The sequence below is a fragment of the Aquila chrysaetos genome, chromosome 4 (assembly GCF_900496995.4).
Source record: "Aquila chrysaetos chrysaetos chromosome 4, bAquChr1.4, whole genome shotgun sequence".
In the NCBI taxonomy this organism is placed as follows: Eukaryota; Metazoa; Chordata; class Aves; order Accipitriformes; family Accipitridae; genus Aquila; species Aquila chrysaetos.
In genome coordinates this window covers 15761051-15789014 of record NC_044007.1, presented here as the reverse complement: position 1 = coordinate 15789014, position 27964 = coordinate 15761051, and the positions used below count along the sequence as shown (strand labels likewise).

General features: G+C 39.1%; 1 protein-coding gene across 2 annotated transcripts; it reads right to left on the bottom strand.

The window, feature by feature from the left end:
• Positions 1-1430: 1430 nt before the first annotated feature.
• RAD21 (RAD21 cohesin complex component) lies at positions 1431-27505 on the bottom strand. 2 transcript variants are annotated; one of them, XM_041123219.1, is made up of 15 exons: positions 27302-27498; positions 20129-20245; positions 19239-19412; positions 17276-17405; positions 14929-15028; positions 13825-13931; positions 12733-12936; positions 12009-12134; positions 11688-11810; positions 10200-10423; positions 9716-9878; positions 9168-9319; positions 7405-7554; positions 5887-5970; positions 1431-3255 (listed from the first exon to the last, which is right to left on the bottom strand). In XM_041123219.1, exons 3-15 carry the CDS (start codon positions 19380-19382, stop codon positions 3064-3066), a joined length of 1899 nt encoding a protein of 632 aa, XP_040979153.1. In that variant the 5' UTR covers positions 19383-19412; positions 20129-20245; positions 27302-27498; the 3' UTR covers positions 1431-3063. The 2 variants fall into 2 exon arrangements, with proteins under 2 accessions (XP_040979153.1, XP_029867778.1); XM_030011918.2 differs by lacking the exon at positions 20129-20245 and having other exon boundaries at positions 27302-27505.
• Positions 27506-27964: the final 459 nt, after the last annotated feature.

The window sequence follows — 27964 nt, the reverse complement described above, 5'->3', positions numbered from 1 at the left end:
CTCACAAGATTGGCTTCTGAAAAATAGATGGTGTTGCTCACTGAACTGCTAGGAAAATGGCTTATCTAGTAAATACTAACTGAATGCTTATGGTTAATTCCTTTAAAGACGATTAAATGTTCATTTGAAAACAAAGTATAATAAAATGCAGATGCTGTACTTTTAAGTACTCCGATACCTTTGTAAAGAACAGCAGTCATAGGGAAAACAGAATAAATGCTGTGCAACAGATAGCCTTTCTGCATCTCATCATCTGTCTGCACAATAACCAAGTAGGGAAATACACTTCTTGTAGATACAGGAGAAATATAAAGAGCAAATGCTTTGTCCATCACCACTCCTTAGACCTTAGTCAACAGCTGATCAGTATATTACTGCAAAGCCTGCTTTCCAAGAAATGCCAAGTCTGTCAGCGCTACTTGCAGGCCACGTTCAAAACTAGTAACAAATCCTGTACGCTATAAACAAGAGTTTGCATTCATTGCCTCAGATTACACTTAGTGTCATCAGGAGTATAAATTTGTGCAAAATCAGCTTGTCATGAGTGCGGATCACAGTGGTGTAACAAAGAGCAAAACTGATGATAAAAATGTCCTAGATTATCAAGAGAAGAAAAAGGCAGAAAAGCTACCTTTCATTCTAGTCTCGGTACCTGAGTTCCCATACTTCTCTCCCTTAGTTTTAATCAAAGGAATGAAAAATCAAGTCCTTATTTTCTGGTGCAGGCGAGTTGTACACATACGCACACGCTCAGGCTAGCTCAACACAGGCCAGCCTGCATCCTACAAGACTTAGAGCACTAACAAAATCAGCCCAACCGCTTCCACAGGTAGCTCAACAGCAGTATAGTCACTTCTGTGTGGAGCCCAGATTAAGTCAGCTTATTGGATCCAGGCTGGTTCTTCAACTTCCAGAGACAGCCCATACCGAAGAGAATTCATGACCCCGGGCTCTGCATAAGCTCTGCAGGTAACCCAAGTGGCTCCAAGGGAGATGCACTGCTTCCACAGGCTTGGATCCAAGTGTCTGGATCCACCAGGAGCACATAACTTCAGAAGCACTGACATACCCACATGCAGAGGCAATTCCAGAAGCAAGGGAACAGCAGAGCTAAAAGAATTCAAGCTGGGTATGTTCTGGCATTCAGAAGGGACTGGCATGCAGATGAACTGCATTTTATAGACAGTCTCCCCTAATTTTCCACACAGACATTCCTAGCATAGAATGCCTGAACAATACCACAGTACGGCCAGTAAAATAACTCTTCTTTCCTAATAGCAAGAAATCTGTTTACATATTCAAGCTTTAAATCTCTCAAAGAGCTAAATCGTTACACTTCCACTCCTAATACCAAAACAAGCAACCTGTAAATGCTGGGTCCCTACACTACATAAATGAAAGGTGTTCAAACAAGATACAGAGCTAATACATAACAGCTTATAACACAACTTTTATTAGAAAAGTTATACATAACAGCATCAACTATTTTCAAGAATATTAACCTTGAAAAGCAACAAAAACAGACTAAAAATGTGTAACAAGAAACTAATGACCTTTTCTATAATTAAACATTCAAGTTATCTACAATGTCTCTTTTTACAAAGGGGAAAAATTATGGTTTTACAGGCACATCATGTTGAAAATAAAGCTGCAGTAACTTTATACAATTAACTTTTTCAAGGATTATTAAAACATGGTCATCATGTAGTCTCAGATTTTTTCAAACATTCACATAATTTTACAGTTGAGTACACACTGAAATTTCAGAGTCCCAAAATTATTTTGTAAAAGTGCCAACATTAAAACCAGAACCTTCAGTGTGAATAATTTTGCCCTAAAAAAAGTTAAGACAGGTTTCCATAATCAACATATTCACATAATTTCTGGTGCTACCTGGTCTAACGGTAAAGCTTCATTCTTTATAAGTAAAATCAAATGGGACTTCTTTTGCAAAACTGATAGAATGTTTTGAACACAGGAGTGTGCATTACTGGAAAAAATTGATACTAAAACCATAAATATATCCAAAGAGCCATTAATAGACTACACAATTAAGTGGAACCGTGCCCGTTTGTACTGTATATTCAAGTTTGTTGCCCTTTCGGTACAGGTGGTATCTGAATTTAGCATCTTTACAAAGGCAATCTGTTCAACTTCTCTTATCCTTATCTTCATATGCCTGCTTAATAAAAATCAGATAATTTACAATCTAGAAGTCTGTTTTAAAAAGTCTGGAGTTTATATACAGCTCTAACAAACCTAAAGCATTTGATATCTTAAAGGTTTAAATGAAATGACTAGAGTTTTTATTTGACGCTTATTAACAGTAATTAGCCATTATCAGTAGTGGACCATAACGAGGTGATAAGTGAAAAGGAATGTTTCGTCTAAAATGCTTAACACATGTTCCGTCCTTTCATGTATGCAATAGTATCACGTAGAGGAAGTAATTTCCACAGACACCCGTTTCCCCTTAGCATCAAGGGCTACAAAAATCTGACTGCAAAAACGCAGTGACAAAGCAAGCTGACATATCAGGCACTACCTTTCATATTGGCAGCTTTATGAGACCCACGGTATGCACAAAGATCTAGGGAAAGGGAAAAAACCCACCACTATGAGAAGCAGACTGAACATTTTAGACGAGTTTGGCAAAGTTTTTAATCAGACAATAGGTTGGCCATTCAGGTTTACTTGTATAGGTTAAAAATATCACTATTGAATCAACTAGTCAAATTATCGTAAGACATTTCCATTGATACTCGACATTACATGCACCAATATTGCACACATCTGCTCTGAGTTGTTAAAACAATCTTCATCTGGGTCCTTGAGCTGTCTGGTTTCTGCAGTTGGAACTCAAGCCACCCAACCCAGCAGTTTCACTAAAAATTTAAGTGGTAAATTTAAAATACAAAAACCAAAATAACCCGAAAAGAAAACCAAGGACTTTATACAGACAATAAAATCTAAATTTTCTGCAATGGTCTTGTGGGCCCTACAGATGGGGCAATACATGTACGCACTAGTGAAATGAACACTAGCTCTGCTGTACCTAACCATTCAAATAATATGAAATCTTGGACCAGGTGTTGCAATGATGTCACTGTAAGGCTCCTCCTGTGTCAGCTCTATAGCTTGCTGTTTTTTAAGTACCAGGAAACTGTAGAATTTTGCAGCTGCTTGTTTTCTATTCGTATTTCTGCACAGCTCAAGCAAACTGATAGATTCCGCTCCAGTCTTAGCAAGAGCTCTCTGAAAAACACAAACATTGATACCATAAATTAAATAGAGAACTACATACAAACAAGAATGTCCGTTGGCAAGATTCTGTTTGTTGTCACTCCCAGGACACTGTGAGGGATTGGGAAGGACTCAACATTGGATGGGGGTATTACAGCATGTACAGGAAAATTTCTATACAGATCTTATCTAAATGAAACCAAGAAGGCTTCCCAGAGATGTGTGAAAAAAAATTCAATCTTGAATCTGTGCAACTTATACCAGAAACACTGCAGTATAGCACAAGGTTTTCTTTCTGCACCAATAGCTAGCCAGTCTTTTTTGACTACAGGACAAATATTTTTTAAATAGGAATAAAAGAATTCTGTTTTATTTCTCAAAATAAAAATAACTAAAAAAAAAAAAAATTATCTATTGTTTAAAACAAAATTTTAAGAGCTAAGGTTCTTTAAAAGATGCATAATTTTCCCAAGGTAGAAGCCTGTTTATTTCCAAAACTCCTCTGTTTGTCTGAAACTAAGTACCCAAAGTCACTTACATTTTTTCAAAGTCTTAGCCAGAATATAAAAAAATGCAGGAAAATACATCTGTTTGCTGGCTAGAACAACAACTGACATCTTCAGTTTAAAACAGAACCGTCTGCTCTGGAATATCTACTAGATGAAAAAATATTAGGCTGGCCAAACCAAATTACTTTATATTAAACACATCTCAACTTCAAATCTCATTACAGACTTAATGTTTCAGCCATCCAGTGTCATGCTCTTTTGGGCACATGGAAGAAAGAATCGGGAAAAAAAAAGCTAGACATGGTCCAAAGAGAACTCTGAAGCTCTTTTCAGAAATCATGATGAAACATTCGGAGGAGAAAACATTACACAACATGACCAACTAAACAGCTGTATACTTTAAAAATTTCTTTTAAGCAACAATTGTACTGGTTTGGGCTGGGACAGAGTTAATTTTCTTCTCAGCAGCTCATATGGTGCTATGTTTTGGATGGGAGAAAATGTTCTTGTTTTTGAGCAAGTAGGCTGGGGGTGCACAAGAAGCTGAGAGGGGACACAGCTGGGGCAGCTGACCCCAACTGACCAAAAGGATATTCGAGACCATAGGACGTCACGCTCAGCAAATAAAGCTGGGGGAAGAAGGAGGAAGGGGGGGGGGATGTTCAGAGCGATGGCGTTTGTCTTCCCAAGTCACCGTTACGCATGATGGAGCCCTGCTTTCCTGGAGATGGCTGAACACCTGCCTGCCGATGGGAAGTGGTGAACGAATTCCTTGTTTTGCTTTGCCTGCATGCACGGCTTTTGTCTTACCTATTAAACTGTCTTTATCTCAACCCACGAGTTCTCACTTTTACCCTTGTGATTCTCTTCTCCATCCCCGATTACCAAGGTTAAACCACAACAACCATTTAAAACAATCTTACTTAAACTAGCAGAATTCTTGCAGGTGTGCAAGAGAACTAAATTAAATCACATTAGTTTACAGTGTAATCTGAACTAAATTTCAGTGTATTTAGGTGTCATAAAGACTACTTAGGAGTTTAAAATTGTTTCATTGTTTAGAGATATAAGCAAGTAAACCTTATGATACAACTCTAGTAACGTTTTCCAGAAATGTATAGCTTTTGCTTGATTATATCATACTTTTGATAAACTTAATAGAATATGAAATGCTACTAAATCTCAGTTTGCTGAAAATTCAGCAGTATTCCCCCCTGCCCTCCAAAATCCACTGTACTGGAAATTCAGAGATAAAATAATGACAGTGAGCTTTTATCAGCAGAGATGGAGCCTATCAATTTCACAAAAAAGTAAGAATGACTTTGGAAAACAAAAACAGCTTAGAGAGACAGAACTGAAACACTTCAGTGACAGTAGAATCTCAGGAGTTGCCAAAATGTTTAAGGGAACAAAGGGGTAGGAACCGCAACCTAGACAGAAAGACAAAGGTAGTCCAAGAATATACGAAGTACAGAGACCTAAATGCAAACAGACAGCAGTTTGTACTTAAGTTCAAGTGTATACTAGGGATGTTCAACTATCTTATCGGAAAAAAGCTCTTTAGTTCTAGCAAGCAAGAATCCATCCTACAAAGATTATCTGTCTGTGCAGACTGAAGCCACATGCTGAAAAGTAATGCTGTACCTCAGCCAAGGTCAGATTCCCGCAGTTGTTAATAGATTCAGGTTATCATAGCATGGAAGTTTTCAAACTAGCCTAGCTGGGAGTAAAAATCGTATAAAATGGTTTTATCCCTAGACTTTGATGGGGTTTGCCTAGGGTCACAGAGCACAAAGTTAGAGGTGCTACAGTTTCATTGAAAACACAATCAAACCCAATTATTTTAAAATTCGAATTTCTGGGATTCTTACTTGCACACCAAGTGTGGACATAAAGGTTGAAAAACACTTCAGCAAAAAAAAATTTACTTCAAATGCTCTTTGGAAAAAAAGTGACAATTATATTATCATTTAATCAATTACAAGCTTCCCCCCCCCTCCAAGACAAAACTGATATTTTAAGTCTGTAACATCTACTGCAAAGAAAGCTCTTTCTTAACCTTTTAACTCAGGTCAAAAGTGTCGGTGGGCACACTCAAAAGCTACTTTAAGAGAAAGCAAATTATCATGTGTACCTGAAGTCCATGAAGCATTTGTTGAGTCCTCTTGTTCCATCTCCTTTCTTCTTGATCCTGATCACCCCCTGTGCCGTCTTCTTCCTGCAAGCAGCCAAAATTCACGTGTTTAGAAAACAATTATCTTTACATAAAAGTTCTAGATATCACTGCAGCTTTTTCTTTTCATCAAGCCAGAAGGTTTAGAAAACTTGAGTCACAGGATACATCTAGGGGAGGAAGGAAGCGGGATGGAGGAAGACACACACGTAAGCTGATGTACCATAGTTAAGGTTGCCTGCCACTATGATTATACCTCGAATTGTTATTCTGACAATTAGTAAAACAAAGAAGTTCAGTCATGACAGCTGAATGAGAAGAGACACTTCAGTCTAATCTAGGATTGCTAGTACTGAACACTGTATCAACAATGCTTTTATTTTGCAAACATTAATAGACACAGACATTCTCATTTCACTGGGGAAGCAGAACCATTGAAAAGGAAAATAGGTTGCTGCTAAAAATTGCGAAGGCCAGCTGTAACGACTCAGCTCCCCATGTCCTATGAAGCACTCACCTACAGAGAACAGTACTTGTTTACGGAAGATGTGTTAGATATGGCTTTTAAAATAAGAACTTTATTTCAAATCAGCAATTAAAAAAAAATCACCACAAAAGCAACACATGCAAGCAGTATCTCCTTTGTTTCCAGTCTTAACCCAAGAACCTTAAACTGTGCAAAAAACTGTTTGGCCAATTTTTTTTATTTCTCAAAATTAAGTCAGCATGTATTTCTTCCTTTTCATTGTACAACTTTTAAAGTAACACTTCTCTGCACTCGACAACATCCTGAAGTGGTCAGGCAGTTGGACTAGACGATCATTGTAGGTCCCTTCCAACTGAAAATATTCTATTCTATTCTAACAGCTTTTTACATTGCTAGGACAATCACCTTGACTAAAGTAATTAACTAAAGCAATTCACATTTCTTTGTACATGTGACTTGTTACAGAAGGAAACTTCACATGTCCAGATACATTCTTTTTCCAACAAAACAGTTTTTAAAAAACTAATTTAATATTATACATTTTGGGTGTAAAATAAAAAGAATCAATGAAGTTTGTTTTGATAGCCACAGAATATTAAATATTGTAGCTAAGAAACAACTTCAGTTATCACATTTTAGGACATGGACCGTCTCTCACAAAAATCCACTTTTATTAAGTGGCACGAACAATTTTATGGTTGCATTTTAAATAAAGTTCAAAACTGCTTGTATAAGGCATCATAAAGTGGTTTAATCCAACCATGTGTGAGAACAGGAGAACCCTCTAATCCAAAGCAGAATATATATACAGTTTATAAAATGGAATAGTATAAATAAAATAAAATGTTCATGGAATAAATTTTAAAATCTGCATTTCCAAAGGTGGTAGCTTCCCAAGTGAGGAGCGAAGATTTATTTCTTACGCCATTTAATGAATCCAAAGTCAAACAGTGCTGGGAAACACACAAACCCTTTCCACACAGAGTTCTTACCTCCTCTTCTTCCTCCTCCTCTTTCTCTTTTTCCTTCTCCTTCTCTTTTTCTGGCAGAAGTTCTAGCTCTGGTATTAGCTGGCAGATGTTTTGGGGCTCCTCTGGAGGCATTTCTACAGGTGGTATTTCCAGCTGTTGTGATGGTGGATGCTTTAAGAGTATGCAATACAGTTAAACCGATGGCATCATTTTATCAGTGCTTTTACAATAGAATGCTGATGCTACAAACCAGTTTCACAAAATCCAAGTCTCTACATCTTAGCCGTTTGTCAGAATTTTTCATTTTTGAAAAATGAAAAGCAATCTGTTTTGTTTTGCTGTCCATACATGTATTTTTAATCCTTTAGATTGTACCCAAACCAGAAATTATGACACCACTATAAGGAAAAAGGCTTTCCAATAACTTAACTTAGTCCACCATCCAAACTACTTATCTTGTTTCTCAGATCAGCACATGCAACTTTAAAATCCCACATAACCAGATGCAGTGCTACATGAACACACTAACACACTGGAACAAGACATCTTCACAATATCAAAATGTTGCTCTTTGCAATACAAGCATGAAGGCATTGAAACGTAGGTACTTCGTAAAGTTTCCAAATATGTATGAGCGACTTTAGTGCTCAAGTATAATTCTCAGAAGATATTTGTATCAAGAGGAAAAATCCAGAAAAGCAGTTTAACAGGATTTATGTAGTTGGTTTTAATAAAATTAATATACTGTATTCTCCCCCTGAATCTATACACAGTTAAGTTTTTGCTAGTAAAGTTACCTTGACACCTGAAACTATTTCTACACATATCCTAAAATAGCTCAAAATAACTTCTGTTTTAGAGTCACACAGCAGGTATCGCTACAGGTATGCTGCTAGAGGCCTGATCTGGTTGGCATGATAAAAGAATTCCCAACACATACCAACAGCATTGACTTCAACACAAGGTACAAACAGTCAATGCCAATTTCACCCAATGACATGGCCAAGAGGAGCAGCAGCTGCCACCCTTTTTAATAAGATAATGTAACATCTAACAAGTCTCATTCTACAGCGAACAACCTGTTAGCCATGAAACATGTGCAAAGTGGGGTTAAAAAATGCACAAGTATGAGAAAGACAGCATAAACCAGGACTGTTCTCCTCAGGTAACCATTCAGAAAAAGAATACACCTTTCATTTTTCCCATTTCCTCTCCCCTTCACAAATATGGTTTCCTTTCACACTGCATCACAGCTTTTACAGAAGAGGTAGATATGAGCTAGTTTCCAAGTCTACTCATAACTCAACTAGGAAATCTTTCCTGAAGATCAAAGTTTTTCTTTGAACCCTTAATCCTGGAACATTAGGATTGTCTTAAAAAGAAAGTTTGTGCAGCTAGCACAATCCTTTCTTCATCAGTGAAAGCTGTTCATATACGCTTGCCAAGCAGAAGAACTTGATAGCTTTGTAAGCAATACACTTTACTCCTTGAAGACTTTTTCTGTAGGACACGGTGCCATTTCTTTATCCTACCTGCATTTTAAAAGTTTCAGTAAGCTTTCATAACTCTGTGGATGAAAAACACCATAAAGACTACCCAGGGACAAAGATTCTGATACTAGTCCACCATATCTTACACCACCACAGAAAGCTAGTGCCTCAAATCTGTGTCACTTCCTGCTCAAAGACACTACTCACTTGTCATTCTAAACAAAACAAACAAAAAACCAAACAAAAAACAAACAAACAAAAAAACCAAACAAACAAAAAATTAATCTTACTCACAGGTAACACTGGCTCTGGTTCTACTTGCTGCAGTTTGCGTTTAACACCTGTCTGAGGTGGTGGGGGTGGCATAACAGATTCATCCAGGTTGGTTCTGCTGCCTTCCATCATCGATTCTTGTAAACGACTTGGTTCTTCCAGAATAGGTTCATCTATATTCCACAACAAACCCAGTTTTAGATACTTTGGTACAGTTTCAAATTACAGTTTCAAATTACATTACTAAGTCCAATCTGCTATTAATTTAGAATTGAGCACTCTTAAACAGCCTGCATAGCTTTTGCAGTGACTAAAATAAAATTGGTACAAATGTGCATACAACCCAATCCAATATCTATTTAATCCACTGGATCAAACAGAATGTCTTAAGTGACTTCTACTTAAAAAAAAAAAAAAAAAAAAAAAAAAGCTATTTTAAGCCACAGACTGTATATCAAGCTAAACAACCATTACAAAGCTCTTTGCTTTATTCATAATCTTTGGTGTCTTAATATAAAGCAGAAAAGAGAAAAATAAGCTCTGAGGGAAAGCTTTGACAAGACACAAACCAATGACATCTCGTTGCTGCTGTTGCTGTTGCTGCTGCTCCTCTCTGGGAACCTCTGGGTTTTCAAAGTCTTTAAGGAACTCATCAAGGTTGTCAGCTTCTCCACCTTTCCTCCTCTTTCTTAGGTCTTCTGGTACCAGGGGTGTAAGACAACGAGTAAAGAGCTACAGGGGAAAGGTTACATTATTCACTACTGTAGTTCTCAGTGTCCCTAATTTAGTTTCAGATCACTTAATTATGGGCCATCTTCCTTTTCTGTTTAAGCTCCTCTCCAACAGTAGTAACATTAAAAAAAATTCATTTATTTCTGTAACTGATATACATTTTAAGCATTGGTGTTATCTTAGTTGTTTTAATGAGTTGGGTTTTTTTAAATTATGAATACTGTTATCACTACATCACTATTCATATACTGATGTTTACTATATATGAGGCACAATCCTGAATATAGTCCATTTAGAAATGAACCTGCACAAAAACATTACCTTCAGTAGCCTGTTATTCCACAAAGGCTGTGCAGGCAGAGAGAAAAGCTTTTCAACTCCGCCAGTTTCTTTCCACATCATCAGTTTCTTAGTAGGAGGTGCCAAGTCCAAAGTAGTAACAATATCAGAGTAGTCACTTAATTGGGCTCGAATAGTCTTGCTATCCAGTTCTTTCACACTGTCCACAATCAGCTTTCTCTTCCTCTTTGCTTTGGTTTCCTTGACTGTTGAGATTTTTAGCAAGTAATGAAGGTTAGTTCATACAGATACCACACTGTAGAAGAAGAATCGTGCAGGTTCTCTATAGGTCTTATTTACCCACGTATAAAGCTGCCTCAAGAATCTAAGGCAATGTTAGCTTTCAGAGGAGGAATGAAAAGCTATAAGCACTATGAAAGGTCAAACACTAGCAATGCTGTCCCATAACCTACAAATTCTTCTGTGTATACTTGTAGTTCTACTGAATCTACTTAAGCCTCAATGCCCTCAGCTGCACATGCCTCCCTCCCTCATGGCTTGCTTGTCAGGCTGGCGTTCTTCAGGAGCAAACCCCTGAGATGTAAGGTCCCTCTGACCAAAGAGTCAAAATACCACACCAAGTTTTTCCCCTACACACTAGCTGAGCTTTGGCAGTGTTAGCGTGGGTGGTTATCTTACCTGTACCTCTCATCCTGCTCTAGAATGACTTTACTGTAAACTGCTTACAGCCTGGCACTCTGCAGCAGACCCTGAAGCTCTGGCAAACGCTGTCTTTGCTGGTCCCAGCTGATCAGCTAGGACCTCTGTTGCTAGCTTGCCACCAGAGGGCAGTGCTAGGGCTTTTTAATTGGCCAAGCAGTAAATCAGGGCCTGGAGTTCAGTCTGAAAACACAGGACAAACTACATTTTTTCCAGATCTTTTTTTTTTTTTTTTTTAATAAAGCAGGGATCTGTTTATAATGAGCCAAATACAGTACCAGTTAAAATAAGGATGTATCTTGCATTAGAGAAAAAGACAAGGAATTTCACTATTTAGTAGAACTTCAAATACAAAGATGCATCTCCTGAATTCAGCAATTCATTAAAGCCATGAATCACTAGAAGAGCACTCATTCTCAGTGTAAACAGTCACTCCTGGCCATCAAACATAGCATATCAAGAATTGTGCTGCACTACAGGTACTGTATTAGAATTAAAGACATGTTGAGTTCTATTCCAACTCATTGTATTTTAACTAGCATGTTTATCAAAAGCTACAGTATCATGCCACTACACATACTGACTGCAGAAACTACAAACTAGTATCCTCCAAGACCATCAATGTAAGCTACCTACCTGGAAAGTACTGGAAGGCTACCATTAGAATAACAGGAATTCAGCACTTGGTCCCTGGTTTCTCTTCCAACTGAGAAGCAGAGTTAGCAGCAGTGCTAGACATTCATTTCCACTCCATCAAGCTAAGGTGGTCTCTGATGACCCAAGTAAAATATTCCTAAGTAGCTTGCTTACCGGTTATGTCAATAGGCTCCAGAGCAAAAGCTTCCTCTTCATTGGGAACAAGCGTTGTCTGATCAGTCATAGTTGGTAATGGTTCAACTGGATCTACCGAGTCTGGGCTGTCTGGTCCACCCACTGCCAATTAGAACAAGTATCTTCCACTATGTCAAAACATTAAGAAACTGTGCTACCCTTCCCATTCCCTCCTCCACACTTTAAAGTGGTTTACCACATTTCATACTTTTGAGCTCAACATGCTTTTAAGGAATTAGAATCCCAATTAAATTAGGTGAAAAAAAGTAATTCTGCATCTAAGCCCTAGATCATACTCACTTGATACATTATCATCATCATCCATATCATCGTGGGGAGGTTGCTCTGGCATCATTACTCCACTTTCTGAGAGTGCAGGTGGGTCATCAAAAATACCACCATCATTATTACTGAGAAGTTTGTCATCTGAAACAATCACATGAAAGAATCAGTTTTGCATCCACAAATTTCATGAAACAAATACAGACAGTACTGAAGTACAAATTTATGACAACACAGACAAAGATAGCGCAAAGGTTAGAGAAACCTATACTTTCAACGCTGACACAAAATCAATTAGGAGTGCTTTATCAAGGTGCATTTCAGCTCAAATTTTGAGCTAACAGATAACCTCTACTACAATACACTTGCCACATATTTGCATCTTACTAGGTTTTTAGTACTTCACAGAGAAGCACTCAATACAATTCTCAACATATTAATTAAGCCCTTGGAAGGATTCAGAGAACAACAGTTGCATATTGATTTTTCTCTAAAGAACATTACATATAGAATGGAAAAACTCTGGATGATTTAATTTTACTTCATTTGAAATATGCAAACACTTAACATGCTACGCATCATCTGTATTGCTGTAGCACTCACAAACCAGAATTCCACTGCTGAAGGGATAAGCTAGAGAGGGACCCTTGGCAACAAAGGAAACAACCTTCCCCCTAGCCCCCAAGAACTAATAATTGAGGCAGAAGGTAGGACAGCGGAAAAACAAATTTCTCAAACATACCCAATATTCCACCATCATTTCCTTCTCCAAAATTATCATCTTTGTATTGGTCTTCATATTCCAGGTGATTAGATTTCTCATTGAGGTGACTGGTGCTCTGTTCAGGTTCCAGTAGGAGATTGGAAGCACTGGTGCTGACTAGCATGTCATCCTCAAATGCACTACCTTCTCTCATCATCTCACGATCATCCATCCCAAAGTCACCTGCAAGAATACGATTTCACTGCTATAAATGCTAAAGAACCAAGATGCAAGAGACCTAGCTAACCAATCAGCAAAGGCCCAAATGTAAGACCAAACTTCATTTCAAGTTATCTGAATTGCAGAGTTAATGATAAGATGTAAGGAATTATGACCAGCTATACCATAGCAAAAATACTGTTCAAACAATTATAAAAAAACCCATCTCCTCTTCAAAGCATTTTATTATACTTATTTGAATTGATTTTAGCCAAATCTGACTACATTTTAGCTGCACTGAAACCAAAGAATTCCAAAAATTCAAAGAAGTTGTACCTTATGCCTCGAGGTTGCGCTTCATGTACAGAGAGCAAACCAATACAAAGTCAACACCACCATCAATACCTAGATTATACTTTCAAAAAGGTTACTATATTATGGATTACATTCTTGTACTCTGGAAACTAGATATTAAAATACAACTGTTTTCAGGCTTTGACTCAGATCTTAGAACACTGTCCATGAAAAGATACTGAAAGAAGCTAGTCACCACCAACTGCTTCAGCTTTAGAAATCCCATAAGCTTCTGACTGAAAACATGCTTATGATTAAAGCCAACAGCTGCCTTCATATTCCCACCATGTTTTGAAAATTATAATTGACATAGTTCTTCACTAATTAAACTGACTGAATATTCTTCAGCTTTATATAGGCTACAAGCTTGCTGAATATTAGAGGACAGGCTTTTTGGAAAAACTGACATGTACAAACTAAAAATTAAATGTTGGCAACACAGCATTTTTGATCAAATTTGTTTTGTACTTAGTGGGAATTCTGTAGTAATTGCAAAACCATAACTTTACAGTTACCAAAACTAGCTTAGTAACACATAATAATACACGAGATTTTTACCAAAGTCATTATCCTGGAGGATGCTGATGTTGCCTACTTCTTCTCTCATTGTAATTTCTTCCACTCTACTCTGGTTCAAACTGAACTGCTGGGCCACATCAATATCACTTAAACAAACAGAAGGCAATTATTAAAAATCTCCATTTAAAGAAAAAATTATCAACAGATAAAGCCTGCTTAGATAAATGTGAAATTAGTTCCTAAGAAGTAAACTATACACTTAAGTCAATTAATGAAAAAGCTGATGGTGAATATAGAATAGAAAACACTACTTAAAAGAGTAAGACCATTCATGGTTAAAACCTATCATCCAAATTGCGTTAGCTTCTGGGTAACATATCAGTAACCTCTCTTACTACTTGCTGCGTAGGGGTCACTACTTTTAAAGGCCAAATTAGTAAGCAATAAAAGACTTCCCCCCCTTCAACTTCAAAAGCTATTAATATAATTTATCAAAAGGTATATCTAGTAACACTACCAAGTGCGTTAAGGCACATTTCTTAGAAGAACACAGAATTTTTATGTAGTTTCAAATCAGCATATACTATATATAAACATACAAACTTTGCATATAAACTAAATAGAACACTGAGTAAAGCAAACTGTACCCTAGAAATTCCATTATGAGTAATACAGAAAGGTAACATCAATTTTTTACAGATCAAGAACTATTCAAGTTGAGTTACTTGTAAATGTAATAACAAGTATACATTAGTATTAAAAAGTTTTAAGAATTAAAAGCGCCACTACAGAAGGTCAACAAGGACATTTCCATAAAACTAATCTTGTCTAACCTAAGAATGTATGTATTGTAGAGTGCCTAGCATAGAAGACGACCAAAAGTGATAATACACAGCTGAGTTTTTCAAAAGCTTCTGTAAGGACAGCTTTAGCTTCGGTTAAAATTACATGCTACTATGAACTTAAAATCAATACAAAGATGATTGTGTACTTGCTTGGTATATTAAAAGACTTAAGAATACAAGTTACCTACAGAATTCTTTTTTTTTAATTCAGCAATGAGTTTGCTGTTTAAAACCAGCTTCTCCTCAACTAAAACCAGACATCATTTGCATGGAAATAAAAAAAATAAAGCAAGCTTACTCTAGATCAGGAAGCGGTTGGTCAAAATCATGAAATTCCTCAGGTAAGGTAATAGCATTGTAAGCAGCCTCTCTGTTTTCCTCAGGCAAATCGACAACCCCTGCAAAGAAGAACACTCAGACATGAGTTTCCGTTCCTTAGGACAACAGCATTTTTCCCTGTGCCTTCAGCATTGTCTTCTCTGCACGAGCTTCTTGTCTTTAAATTGTTGAATTGAACTGATGCTAGACACCTATGAAGAAACCTCAGGTAATGTTAGTATTGTGATTCAGTCTAAATTCAAAATATATACCCTCAAGCCCTTGTACTGTTTCATACAACCCTGGAAGCCTCATATGACTTGATAATAGTTGCGTAGCAATGCAGAGCTGTGCAGCTAACACAGGCGCATGTCATCACAACACTATGCAGGTACCTGCTACAAAATCATTTTATCACGATACTCCAGATGAGCTAGTTCTATGTTTTGGTTTGGGTAAAGCGCGGCAACACTGCAGCCTGGTTTGGGTAAAGCAGTAGCAACACAGCATGACTAGTTTGCTGCTGGTCATTTAGTCAGTTCAATTAGCTCTGAAAATCCCAGCACAGTACTGACTGTACTTGGGCCACACAACTTTTAGGCTTCTGCATTTAAAAGAGCTGGATTACCTAAACCACATACATACCTCTTCTTAACCTCCCGAGGTGCTTAATTTGCTCTTCAGTGGGCACTCTCAGAGCATGACTATCAGATTAGTAATCGCATAAAAACAGTGCCAGTAGTTGGTGCCTCACTTTTATTCAAAGACTTAGAGGTCAGGACACTTGAAAGTGCATGGGAAATGCAGTTCAATTCCTTCTGTAACTTGCAGAAGATTTGAGGTCTATGTTCTGCCTCTGACCCACATGACACAGGCAATTCTGAGGTACAGATACTTCAGAAACACTCTGCCCACTGTGTTCCCCTCTGCAATGGATAATCAAAGAACCACTGTCCAGAGAGACCAGGAACAAGCATGAGTCTGCAGTTTACTCATCTTGGTACTTGGCTAAGAATGAAGAAACCTAGTCCATCCTTTCAGGGCTATCCAACATTTTTACCTGGTGGCTGCTTAAAATAAAACATGTAAATGATTCTCAGAGCAGCCAGGATCAAGACAATGCCTAACAAAGCTGATAAACTGAGAGCAAAGACTAAGTGCTTCAACTTGTTTCAGGTCAGCATGCCACTTTTTGTTAATCTTGTTTTAAGGCGATTCACCTTCTACATGTGCTCTGTTGGGAGTGGGAAAATTGGGAAAACAGATTGCCTTGTGAAATTAGACAAATTTATATGTTCTCATCACCCAGGGAAGTTAATTGCAACAGTAAACAAAAAAATTGGCAACAGACAACAAATTGCCACTGAAAGCTACATAAAGTTGAATGTCTGAATCACAATGTGAAGATCAGGAAATGAAGATAAAGGCATTATATACCTTAACTTTTCTCAAGTTTACTGTTGTGCTGGCTTTCAAGAGTTGCCTTTTAAGAAAAAAAATGTCTTCCTTAACTTCAGCTTTTAAATCTTTTACACTCACAAATTTAAAAAGGTAGAGTATGATTCAGCAGCTGTGAGTATCCAGCAGCATCACCACCACAGCTACACTCCAGCTGGAAAAAAGTTTCCCAGGCCAGAATTAAAGAAAACTATCAACCATGTATACGTCAAGCAATGAATTTCTGGATGGAAAGTCATTTCAGGTATTAATATGGCTCCTCATCTTAGTGGAAAAATCTTAGAGTAAGCAACAATTGAGGGGGAAGTTGTGTGTCACACATACAAAAGGGAAAACATCTTTGTTCTGCACATTACAGTTCACATTATTTCCAGAAACTAAAATGTGAAAGTGGTAAAAAATTAAAAACCAAAACAAAAAAAACCCAAACCAACAGCTTACTTCTAAGTTTCTTTTGTAACTCATGGCAAGGCAACCTTTACCCTTGATGGAAACAAGCTCCCTTCTGTGCTCCTATTCAGTACATGTAACTGACCTTTCTCAGACTTGTAACAGAAGGTAAAAACCATGCAGTGTATTTCCATTTAACATCACAGACCAAAACCAGCCAAAATCATAATTGAGATTTTAGTGAAATCAGCACTAATAGGAAAAGTTTTCATTTAGAATTCAATTAAAAGATGTATTTCAGCATACAACTCAGTCATACAGACAGCCTGAAGCCACACTAAAGAAAATAACTTGTCCTATAAACCTGTATAACTTCATGTAATTCTTCTACAGAGATGGGAAGGTAGAATTGTATACCTTCTTAACAAATATCATTATATAACAACGTAACTTTTCACAGAGTGCTTAAAGACAAATACCTGGACGAAAAGCCATCTTAATCTTAATGAAAGCCTCATTACAGTCTGCAAGAAGATATTTTGCTTTCCTGTGGTAGATTCTAACAACGCCTAGTAAGAGATGTCCTGAGGTTCGAAGTGCCATCTTCACCTAAAAACATATTGCACAATCAGTGAATAGATGTAGCCTTTTTTTTCTTCAATGAAATTTCAGTCAGTTTTGCATGAGTTTTTCAATAACATCAAATATCCAAAACAAGTATAAAAATCAGCACAAAACTGAAGAAAGAAAGAAAGAATTAGTTCAACATATTTTATTTATAGATGACGTGGCAAATATCAGTAAATTAATAGCAGCTCTGTCTAGTAAAACAAAATTAAAAAAAAAGATAAGACAAAACCCATTTTACCACATCTTTTTCTGACATCTTTTTTACTTTAATTGAGAAAAAAGTGAAAAATACAAAAATTTGGACAGCCATAAATTAAAATTTGATTACGTAAAATTTGGTTAAAAACTGTTACTTGTTACCTCTCCATCTTCTGTCCTGCAGTTAAGGAGAAAATCAGAGAGAAATAGTGGAAGATGTGGGGTGTCCATAAACAAGCACTGCCACATTAAAACAAGTTTAAGTTCCTTTCCTCTTTAACCTCACTGCTTTACTATGTAATAAAGTATCTGCTGTAGGAACAGAAAACTGATAAAAGAGAATTCAGGCAAGGATTCTTAAGTACTTTAGTCTGAAGGAGCATGAGACTTCTGTTGAAGGGTACATGGAATAATTGTCTCCCACGAACATTAAGCCATAGAGGGTTTAACCTCAAGCTATAAGAATTCAACATTTTTATTGCATACTATGTCTTTCTAATATTTCATCTGATAAAAGTGTTACACAAAGTTAAATATATGAAAGAGTGCCTATCAATTTCTCCTTTTTCTGAAAGAATGCTGCAGCTCACTAGTGAGTCCATGAACATCACCTTCTTCCTAAATGCTTCCAGAGCTGACACTGAAGCAAATCACTGTTCTGGAATATTAAGTATCACTGTAATTGTACTATACATTTTTTGCCTACACTTACCAGTTCTTCCAAAATCCAGAGTAGCATTATAGAAACGTTGTTATATTTGTATAAACCAAAAGAAAAGATAAAAATAAATTTTCTTTCTTTTTCAAATAGTTGCTTTTCTTATCAGACATTCAGACATCTATTAAGTGAGAAAAGTCACAACCATATCAGTCCACTAGTTCTTAAATGGAAAATTTCATTTTCATGAATAGTAGAAGGGGAAAAAACCCACATTTAAAAACCCAAGTTCCTCAAAATTTCCTCTGGTTTCACAATAGCCATCCAGAAGTGTTATGTTCTTTCAGTTTTGTTGCTATCTATTCACTTCCCAGAAAACCAGAGACTAAAAGCTTCAAAAGCAAGGCTTTTACACTACAGCGTAGTGTTTTTACTATATGGAAAACCATCCCCACGTAACCAGTAACATTACAAGCTATTGCGATACCTCAGATCCTTTTGCTGTAGCTAAGCCCAAACATGCTTTGAACTTAGGTCACAAGCATAAACAAAAATATCTTAATTATTATTTCTACAGCTCCCAGTAACAACAGCACTGAAAGAGTGTCATCATAAGGCCTTTAAAAGTTACTTCTTAGAAAGCCTAGGCTTTCCTCTTTTCCAAACATTTGCTTCTAAATGATGCATGGTACATCAAGATACAAGTCCTCCATCTACACAAAGTAAAACATTTTGTAACTAAATTGCACAATACTTTAGCATTAGAAGATTGACAAGAAAATACACTTCAGAATCAAAGAGTCAATAGAGTATTTCACATCTGAAGGGACCTTTCCACTCTTTAGAACAGCAACATTAAGAATTTTATTTGTTTCAGTGACCCAAATGCAACTACCACCTGTACACACAACTTCTTTTCACTACAAGATAATGTTACATCAGTGTAAAATAGATACCTTTGGTGAAATGATACTCTCCACGCTGCTCTCCAGATTACATTCAAAAACATGGGCTTTGGTTAGCTTCTTATCCCAGTGGGCCGCCAGCCAGATTTTGGCCAGCGGCCCACGCTTGCTCAGAACAAAGTGGGCATAGAACATGGTCCCAGATGTCTAAAACAAGGTGCAAACCTGTAAAGACAGAGGCAAATTTTTTTTTCCTAGAAATTTTTTTTATGAGGAACATCTTTGTAAACACACCTCTTATCCACAGTAAGCAAAGCAGGTGTTTGCTTTTCAATCATTAAGGTCAGACTATTTGTATAAAATATTTAAGAAGCCAACACTTACAAGTGGTGGCCATGTAACAGCATATACATTTATTGCAGAGGAAATACAAAGCAGGAAGAACAGCAACCAATGACCATTTACATAATTTAAAAATGTTTACCATCCCGCAAGGAAAAAAATCTTGAATATATTAAAATTTATGGTAATGATACCAAACTCACATAATGCAAACAAACATGTCTCAGTTTTCAGTCCACAGTAGTTTTCTACCACTTCCATTTCTTTCTACTCTTAATTCAGTAGCTACTACTATGCTACACCAGTATATATTCTATATTGTTTCAGTAAAACATTCAGCATTATAAAATACACAGTCCTAAACTTTTTGGACTTCACCAAATTTTCCTAAACAGAAAGTACAATTATGTCTTCATTTCTGAACAGACTGCTCTGCATTTCATAATCCTCTCAGTAATGCTTCATATTTTTTATTCAAGTGTTGATAAAAATGGTAAGAAAATGGACTGCGTTAGTCCAAACTTCCTGAAGATTTAATTTTCCTCTTTCTCCTTCACCAGAAAAACAGAATTCCTTTTATCTACTTATCTAGTAACTACCTTCTTATGGCTGATAAGATGCCAACATATCAAACCATGAGGAAGCAGAACAGCATGATGTCTTATGATCTAAACATGCCAATTTCATGCATGAGGTAAGCATACGATTCAGTTCAACTACAAGTTGAGAAAACAAAAAGGTTGCTTTAAAGAGGTGGAAGATTCTCCACAAACAGCTTCTTCTCCAGCAATATCTGTAACTAGGGAAAAAGAAACGAAAGATAAGAACAGGAGAGATGCAACAAGTGCATTTCTGTTTTTACCTCCTCCATGCCTACAGAAAAACTTCCAGGGGAAGCACAGCAACCTAGCAGTAAAAGCAGGGCAGTTTAACCTGGGCAGAGCCAGTGTGAGGAGCATCAGTTTCTAGCCATAAAAAACCCCACCAGTGTTTCCCAAATGCAGGCCAACACAACTTATAAGCAAATAGGGAACACAAGGAAGCACAAAGCATTGGTAAACGTGACAGCCAGAGAGAGAATCTCAGGAACCCAATTCCTACACTATACCAATTTACTTGGAGGTGAAAGAAACAAGTTCCAAAGCAGCTAGGGTAGAGCTGTTGATATTTATAGGGCATGCTTCACAAAAAAAAAAAAAAAAAAAAAAAACAAACAAACAAACAAACAAACAAAACCCAAAACAAACAAACAAACAAAAGAAGAGGAGAGCACAATTGTGACTGCTAGAAAAATAAGTATAGGGGCAAGAGAAGCACTGGCATTACTGGTTCAGTGGAAGCAAAGCCAACCTCTAGATACCTGGATAACAAATGAAGAACTGTAGATCTAGGGATAGATCTCTGAAACTAAAGGCCAATAATTTTTTTTGTTGTGCCTTTTTTTTTAGTTTGTTTTAATAAATGGGATCTGAAGGAATATAAAGGATATGGCAAATTATCTTTGTAGTGGTACCATACTCCATACTTGTACCCACTCATAGGTATCATTCAACATGCAAGATGATGAAAGCTTTGATTTTCAGCTGCATTAAACAGAACAGCACTGTTTGGACAACAGAACTGATTATCAAGCTTATCTGTCTTAATGACAGACTGGCCACTGATTCTGCTCATCACCAAGAATGGACACAGTGGACAGGATTTAAAGGAAATAAAGGCCATGTTCAGCTTCAGCTCAAGTTAACACAATAGACAGAAGGGATTAAAACTACACTTGGGAGTAAAGTTGATAGTTTTGAGTCATAACAAAGCTGCAGATTAACAAAAGGTTAAAATGCTATTTTTATTTGTTGAAATTGTGTGGGGGCCAAGGACAGCACTGCACAAAGATGGACATGAGCAAGCTTTTCTAGGAAGCACAATGAAACAATTTTGGAAGTCTTCATCAATAAAAGTTATCTAACAGAAGGTATTCTACTTTTTTTTCCCTCACCAGTGTTTTTTGAAAGATATCCCACTGTCTCAATCCCTTACGCATTTTCAAAGGCCTCAACAGTATTTTTGTATATGCAAAGACATAACTCTACAGCACAGCATTTTGATATCTTGAGTTGCTACCACAACCACGCACTGCTCTGGTAACAGCAGGCCTGTAAATTACCCCTTGTCATGGTATAACCCCAGCCAGCAACTAAGCACCATGCAGTTGCTCGCTCACTTCTCTCCCCTCCCAGTGGGATGGGGAGGAGAATTGGGGAAAAAAAAGTAACTCTTGGGTTGAGAGAAGAACAGTTTAATAACTAAACAATAAACAATTAATAATAAAAATAATAACACAAATCTAATAGTAACAATTATAATAATAGTAATGAAAAGGAATATAACAAAATGAGAGAAATTGGACCCAAGAAAAGACAAGTGATGCACAATGCAATTGCTCACCAGCTGCTGACTGATGCCCAAACAGCGATCCACCCCTCCCAGCCAACTGCCCCCAGTTTATATACCGAGCATGATGTTCTATGCTACAGAATATCCCTTTGGCTAGGTCAGGTCAGGTGTCCTGGCTATGCTCCCTCATAGCTTCTTGTGCACCTGCTTGCTGGCAGAGCATGGGAAACTGAAAAATCCTTAAGTTAGGATAACCAGTACCTAGCAACAACTAAAACATCAGTGTGTTATCAACATTATTGTCACACAAACCCCAAAACACACTATACCAGTTACTAGGAAGAAAATTAACTCTATCCGAGCCAAAACCAGGACACCCGTGAATATGAGGAACAGGGGAAAACATAAACATACAGTTAACAAACCCACTTGTATTATTCCACTGAAAACTTCCAACAACGGTTGCAAAAGAATGCACTTTGATTCATGGAGTTTGGTGCAATTATTCACCAATGTTTTACAATCATTAAAATTTGTAGCACAGGCTTCACAAAACTTAAAAAATACAGTTAACTGTAACCCTCAAAATATACTGAAGGTTTCCTGTTAAATGTGAAACATACTACTTGGACAACTCAGAAACAACTTACCACTTTAAATCCCAGATAGCAAGGCTAATGCAAGTGTTAAGACAACTGTCTAAGATATCTAAGAGGAAGCAAGGTTCCCCAAAAAACTGAGGTGTCAGGATCACACCAAAGCTAATGATTTCACAACTTTTTTTTTTTTTTTTTTTTTTTAAACAGACAGATTCTGTCTTTTAAAGAACTAACAGTCCAAGTCAAAGTACTCCCCATAAGGGGGCTTAACATATATGAATGAGTTTCAAAACATACGCTTTGTTAGCAATTAAATCAAAGTATAGAGGCTGAAAACTATTGCACCAAGGCAAGGCACAGAAACAGTAAGTGGTCACCTGTGTTTGTGGCGTTTCATAGGTTTGACTTCCACTCACTACTGGAGTTACGGATCAAACCTAAAACTTTCTTGTAGGACTAATGAGAAGATTATACTACACGTGCAGAGTACTTAAACTTTTGGAGCAAATAAGAACCAAAAATAACTAGCTTCTGACAGAGGTCATCTGTTTCTCTTCATCCATTAATGAAGCCTTGCCACAGCAAAATACATGAAAAGAAACAGTGACAATCAAAATACAGATAGTTTTAAAGTGTGTATTAATCTGAACTGTTATTAACAAATAATACTTCTATTCCCTGAAACACTAATTTCCTGTCACAATATGAGTCCCTGCCACTTCCAAATTCCAGCAGATATTCTGCTCTGTAAGGTAATAGCTGGGTTACAGGAACTGTAGAAATCCCACCTTTATGGTTCTGAGCTGCAGCACTCCAGCTACTGTTGTTTAGAGCATCAGCACAATTGCTTAAAGCAGGCCCCAATGGTTGCGCTCACTTTCTCCAGAGTTTTTTCTTTCTTTTCATATAATCCTTTTCCTTATTTCAGGCTTTTTGTCTGATCTTTAATTCATAGGGCAGTATGCTGATGCAGTGGCATAAAAGGAGAAGAAATAGATTTTCTGGCATAATTCGAGACTGGGATGAATGTTAAAGGAACCAAGAGTTTCTTGGAGTGGCAGAGTGCTCATGCAGACATGTAAAACATATGTTGTTGGCTGCAAAAGCAACTCTTAAGAATCCTCAAAAGAAAAAGGATAGCTGATGGCTCTTAAAAAGCTTGTAAGGCAAAATGTAACTGTTAATTTCTGAAATTGACTGGGTACGAACCAGGACCTTAAAACTTGTTCTAAGAACTTACTCATTTTTCTGTCTTGCTTGCACTGCTCTGACACAAAAATAATACGTACTCACACAAGACCAGGTGGGACCAAATCCTGATCTTGCCAAACTGTGCTTTTAAAAGACTTTAAACTTGATTTTAATTAACTTCAAATTTTCTTCAATGGGCCACAATTGTCCTCAGGTTCCTCTGCCTAAAGTGGTCCTCAACAATTGCATGATCTCATTTTAAAGCTTTTTCTTTCTACAGAAGTGTAAAAAAAAAAAAAAAAGGCTGTAATTCTATACACAAAGTAACTGAACACGTAAAGCGAAACTAATACAATACTGATAGTACACACGGTCTGATCCAGAATCTGCCTGTTTCATTCTGAGTATCTGGTAATTGATCCTCCCAAAGAAGCAACAAGAAAATGGGGTAGATGCTACCTATGAACTTGATCTTTACCATCAATTCACAAATATTAAGTCTTAAAATCCTTCTGCATATTAGAATGGCTAACTATCTAAACTCTGAAAAGCACTCTTGTGTAGCTTGAATCCCATCCTTCAAGACCTTCACAAAGAAGCTTAATGAACTAATAGTTGACAATAATATTGCAGACAACAGATACAATATTCACCATATTTTAATTTGACCGTGGTTCACTCTAGCCCATTAAATCCACTTGCCTGTTACTCTACAAGGTCAAGTTATGTATACACATACCAGTTCAGAGGTTAAGTTCAGTCTTCAATTTGTTTTATTGTCACCTACTTTTTTTCCTGCTGTAAGGCTACTCCAGAACCACACTCATTCACTGATCAGCAGACAACTTCCATACTACAGTTTAAAAATCAGCCAGTTATTTTAATTCATTTGTTCTTATGCTATCCTTCAATCTCTCTTCTCTGCTGGTTCCCCCCTACACACATACTTTCTTCCTATGCTGTCCCTGTTTCTGTTTTGCTAAGCCAAGCCAGCCCTGGGTCATATGGGGAAGAGTGAGCTCACTCTGTACACCTGCAGCAGTCCAAGTTGGCCCTGCTGGACTTCCGAAGTCCAGAAGAATTACCCTGAACCTGCAGTTGCACTCCGAGTTCTTTAATTTTAACTCATAATCCTTCACTACAGAGTCCTTACATGTCTAAAAGTTCCCTGGTGCAGGCACTTATTAACATTGTCTCACTAGCAAGTTTCATTAGCATGCTGAACACCTGATGCTACTGGAAAAAAAAAAATTCATCACAGGACCAGTCTTCACAAACTCCACTAAAAACTCCTTACAGCTCAAAGCCTCTTTTCAGCACTACCTTATTTCATCTCCTTCCTTCAATCACCTTTATAATTCTCCGGTTAAGCTGCATCTTTCTGAATTTTAGTATATTTCTTTGTTGCACCTGCAGCTTTGCTGAAGTTCAGTGACAAGTCACCTCAATTTCTGATTTCTGAAGTATATTTCTTTGTTGCACCTGCAGCTTTGCTGAAGTTCAGTGACAAGTCACCTCAATTTCTTATGTCCACAAAATCAATTATTGAAAAGATGAAACTGAACTAGTCCAACCTGACATACCTTTGATAAAAGCATACAGCATTTTCCATTTGCCTCTAGGTCTTGGTTTTTCCATCAACATTTTTTCTGAAATCCTGTGGCTGAGGTTGCACTACCAGGCCTATAATTGCTCAAAACACACCACTCCTTTACAGGAACTGCATTCACTATTCTCCAGTTAAAATATACTACGCACCTACATAATCAAATTGCTAGAATCAGTGCCCCACTAAAGTTACTAATTCAGAAGGCACATCACTCGGAATTACTGTACAGAGTTTGAGATTATTGAACCCTAAGAACACTGTTCCCCCCCAACTCCATTTTCATATCCAAACCTCAGCAGGTATCCTGCCCTTGCCCCTAGATTCAGTATGTCTGCTCATCCAGTAGAAAACAATCTTTTCAATTTTAGGCCCTGTCTCGATTATCCCAGCTGTTTTGCGCAATTCCAGCTCCAAGTCAAACTAATACACTTGCAGAAACCATGTATTAACACACTCCTTAAAAGTACATAAGTTGAGTAATAGAATTCCTTATGTTACTCCATCTTTTGCAGCAGTTATTCCTCTGCACTGTTCACCCAAAGAGCCCAAACGTAAAAAACTAACTTTCTAACATTCTACCTGAAAGAAGTTAAACTCATGTATTAACTGAGACAACTATTCTCATTTCTGTGGGAAATCCCATGATATCAGCAACCCTGATGGCAAGACAAGACTAATTTAATTGTGTGGTAATTTACATTTATTATAGGTCTCACTAACATTTTGCTCCTCCTTTTATTTCCCCCACCACGCTTCCTCTCCAGTTAAAACTTTAGATCAGTGGGCTTTGCGTTTCCAAGTTTCACAGAATGTCAAATATTTACAAGTGAGCCTCCACAAAACAAAACGCAAGCCTGGCCCTCCTAATGCTTTGATGGTTCCCCATTTTTGACGTAATGCGTTTCACTGAGAAAGAGATTAATGGAAGTGTATGCTTATTGCACACGTTCATACAATGTGGGCCTAAATGATAACTTCTCCAAATTCACAATATTTTCTTCCATATGTCTAAATTTAACAAAAAGCCATTTTCACTGAAAGAGTGCCGTGCAATAAAAAAACAACACCTTGTTTTGTATTTAACAGAAGCCCTTCATTCAGGATCAGGGAGAAATCTTAAAAGCTATAGCAAGATTTATATCAGAGCATCCACAGCAACTGCCAGAGTAAGGACTTAATTCTTCAAGAGATAGTCATTTTTAAAAGGGCCTTTTATTTGCTGATCAACAGTCACAGTGCCCAGAAGGTAGTTCATATGTTACTTGTGAGGCTGGCGAGAACATTCAAGACTCCGCTTTATCCAAGAGAGAAGTTAAATTACATGAGAAAACAAGAGACAGGCAGACACAACTTTGCTCCTCTCCCCCTCCCCAGACTGCAGCAGCCCCGCAGCTACGCCGTCCCTTTTGCCAACCCACAGCTTGGGGATCTGCTACATTACTCCAGCCACCGGACCCCGACACGTTGCTCCCTCAGCTCCCCGGTGAACCGGCTCTCCCGCGGCAGCGGGGAGGTCACTGCGCTTCCGCGCGTGTGACCGCTCCAGGCTTACAGACCGTCTCCACCACGGAGCGCACACCCGCCTCTGCCTCCCCGCCCGGGGCTGTGCCCGTGCCGCCGCCAGGCCGCGGACCGGTTCCCGCTGCGCCCGACCGCGGCGCAGGTCACCCCAGGCCCCCGGGCCCCCAGCCCCGGCCCCGCCGCCCTGCCCCTCCCGGGGAGCCCCAGGCGGCGCCGCGCAGCGGGCTGCCAGGCGGGCCCGGCCCTCCCCTCCCGCTGCCGCTCGCCCGTCCCCGCCGGGAGGGCTCGGCCGAAGGGCCGGCGCGGCCGTCCCCGGCCGCGGGGGCCCGGCGGCCGAGCCCGAGTAGGCCGGCAGCGCCCCGAGAGCCAGGCTGCGGCCGGCCCCTGCCGTGCCCCCTTCGGACGGCGGCAGCGAGCCGGGGCGACCGGCGGGAGCGAGCGCGGCTGGAGCCGCTCCTTACCCTGGTCCGGGGCGGGGGGAGGCTGGTGCGGCGGCTGGCGAGGCCGGGCTCGGTAACCGCTCCGCTCCGCCGAGCCGAGCCGAGCCGCTCACTCAAACAAACAAGATGGCGGCCGCAGCCCTTCCTGCCGCCCAAACCAGCCGTTCAAATCGGCAGGATGTTTACTGTTAAAATGCCCCCTCCTCCCCGCGGGCCGCGGCGCCGCCGCCCACTGCGCCTGCGCGCCGCCCCGCCACCCCGCGCGGCGGGCCGCCAGAAGGCGGGCACGCAGTGGGAACGGGCCAGCTGCGCATGCGCCCGTCCCCGCCGCTCCCGTCCAGCGCCCGGGAGAAGGGGCGGGGCAGCGGGGATGACGAACGGTCGGACGAGTGACACCGGCACGCAGGGCTTCGGGGTGGGGCGGGGCCGAGGCAGGGTGGGGGAAACTGCGCCTGCGCGGTTCCCCGAGCTCTACGGCGCCGGTCCGCCAGCCCTGGGGAGCGGCGGAAGTGGCTGTTGGGCGGGCGCGCGGTTGCCGTGGCAACGCCGTGGCAGGCCCGGCGCGGCCCGGTCGCTCTCCCTCCTTTGGCGGCGGCGGTGCGGTGTCACGGACCCAGCCGCGGGGCACGGGCATGGGGCCGCGTCCTACGGGGGCGGGGGTCAGGCAGCCTGGCGGGCCGGGCA

Coding starts and splice junctions, on each gene's coding strand:
- RAD21 (XM_030011918.2), bottom strand. CDS start 19,382: ATGTTCTATGCCCACTTTGTTCTGAGCAAGCGTGGGCCGCTGGCCAAA. Junction 17,406..19,238: donor AGAGTATCATTTCACCAAAG/GTATCTATTTTA, acceptor ATATGTTTTTAG/GTGAAGATGGCACTTCGAAC. Junction 15,029..17,275: donor TAAGATGGCTTTTCGTCCAG/GTATTTGTCTTT, acceptor TCTTCTTTGCAG/GGGTTGTCGATTTGCCTGAG.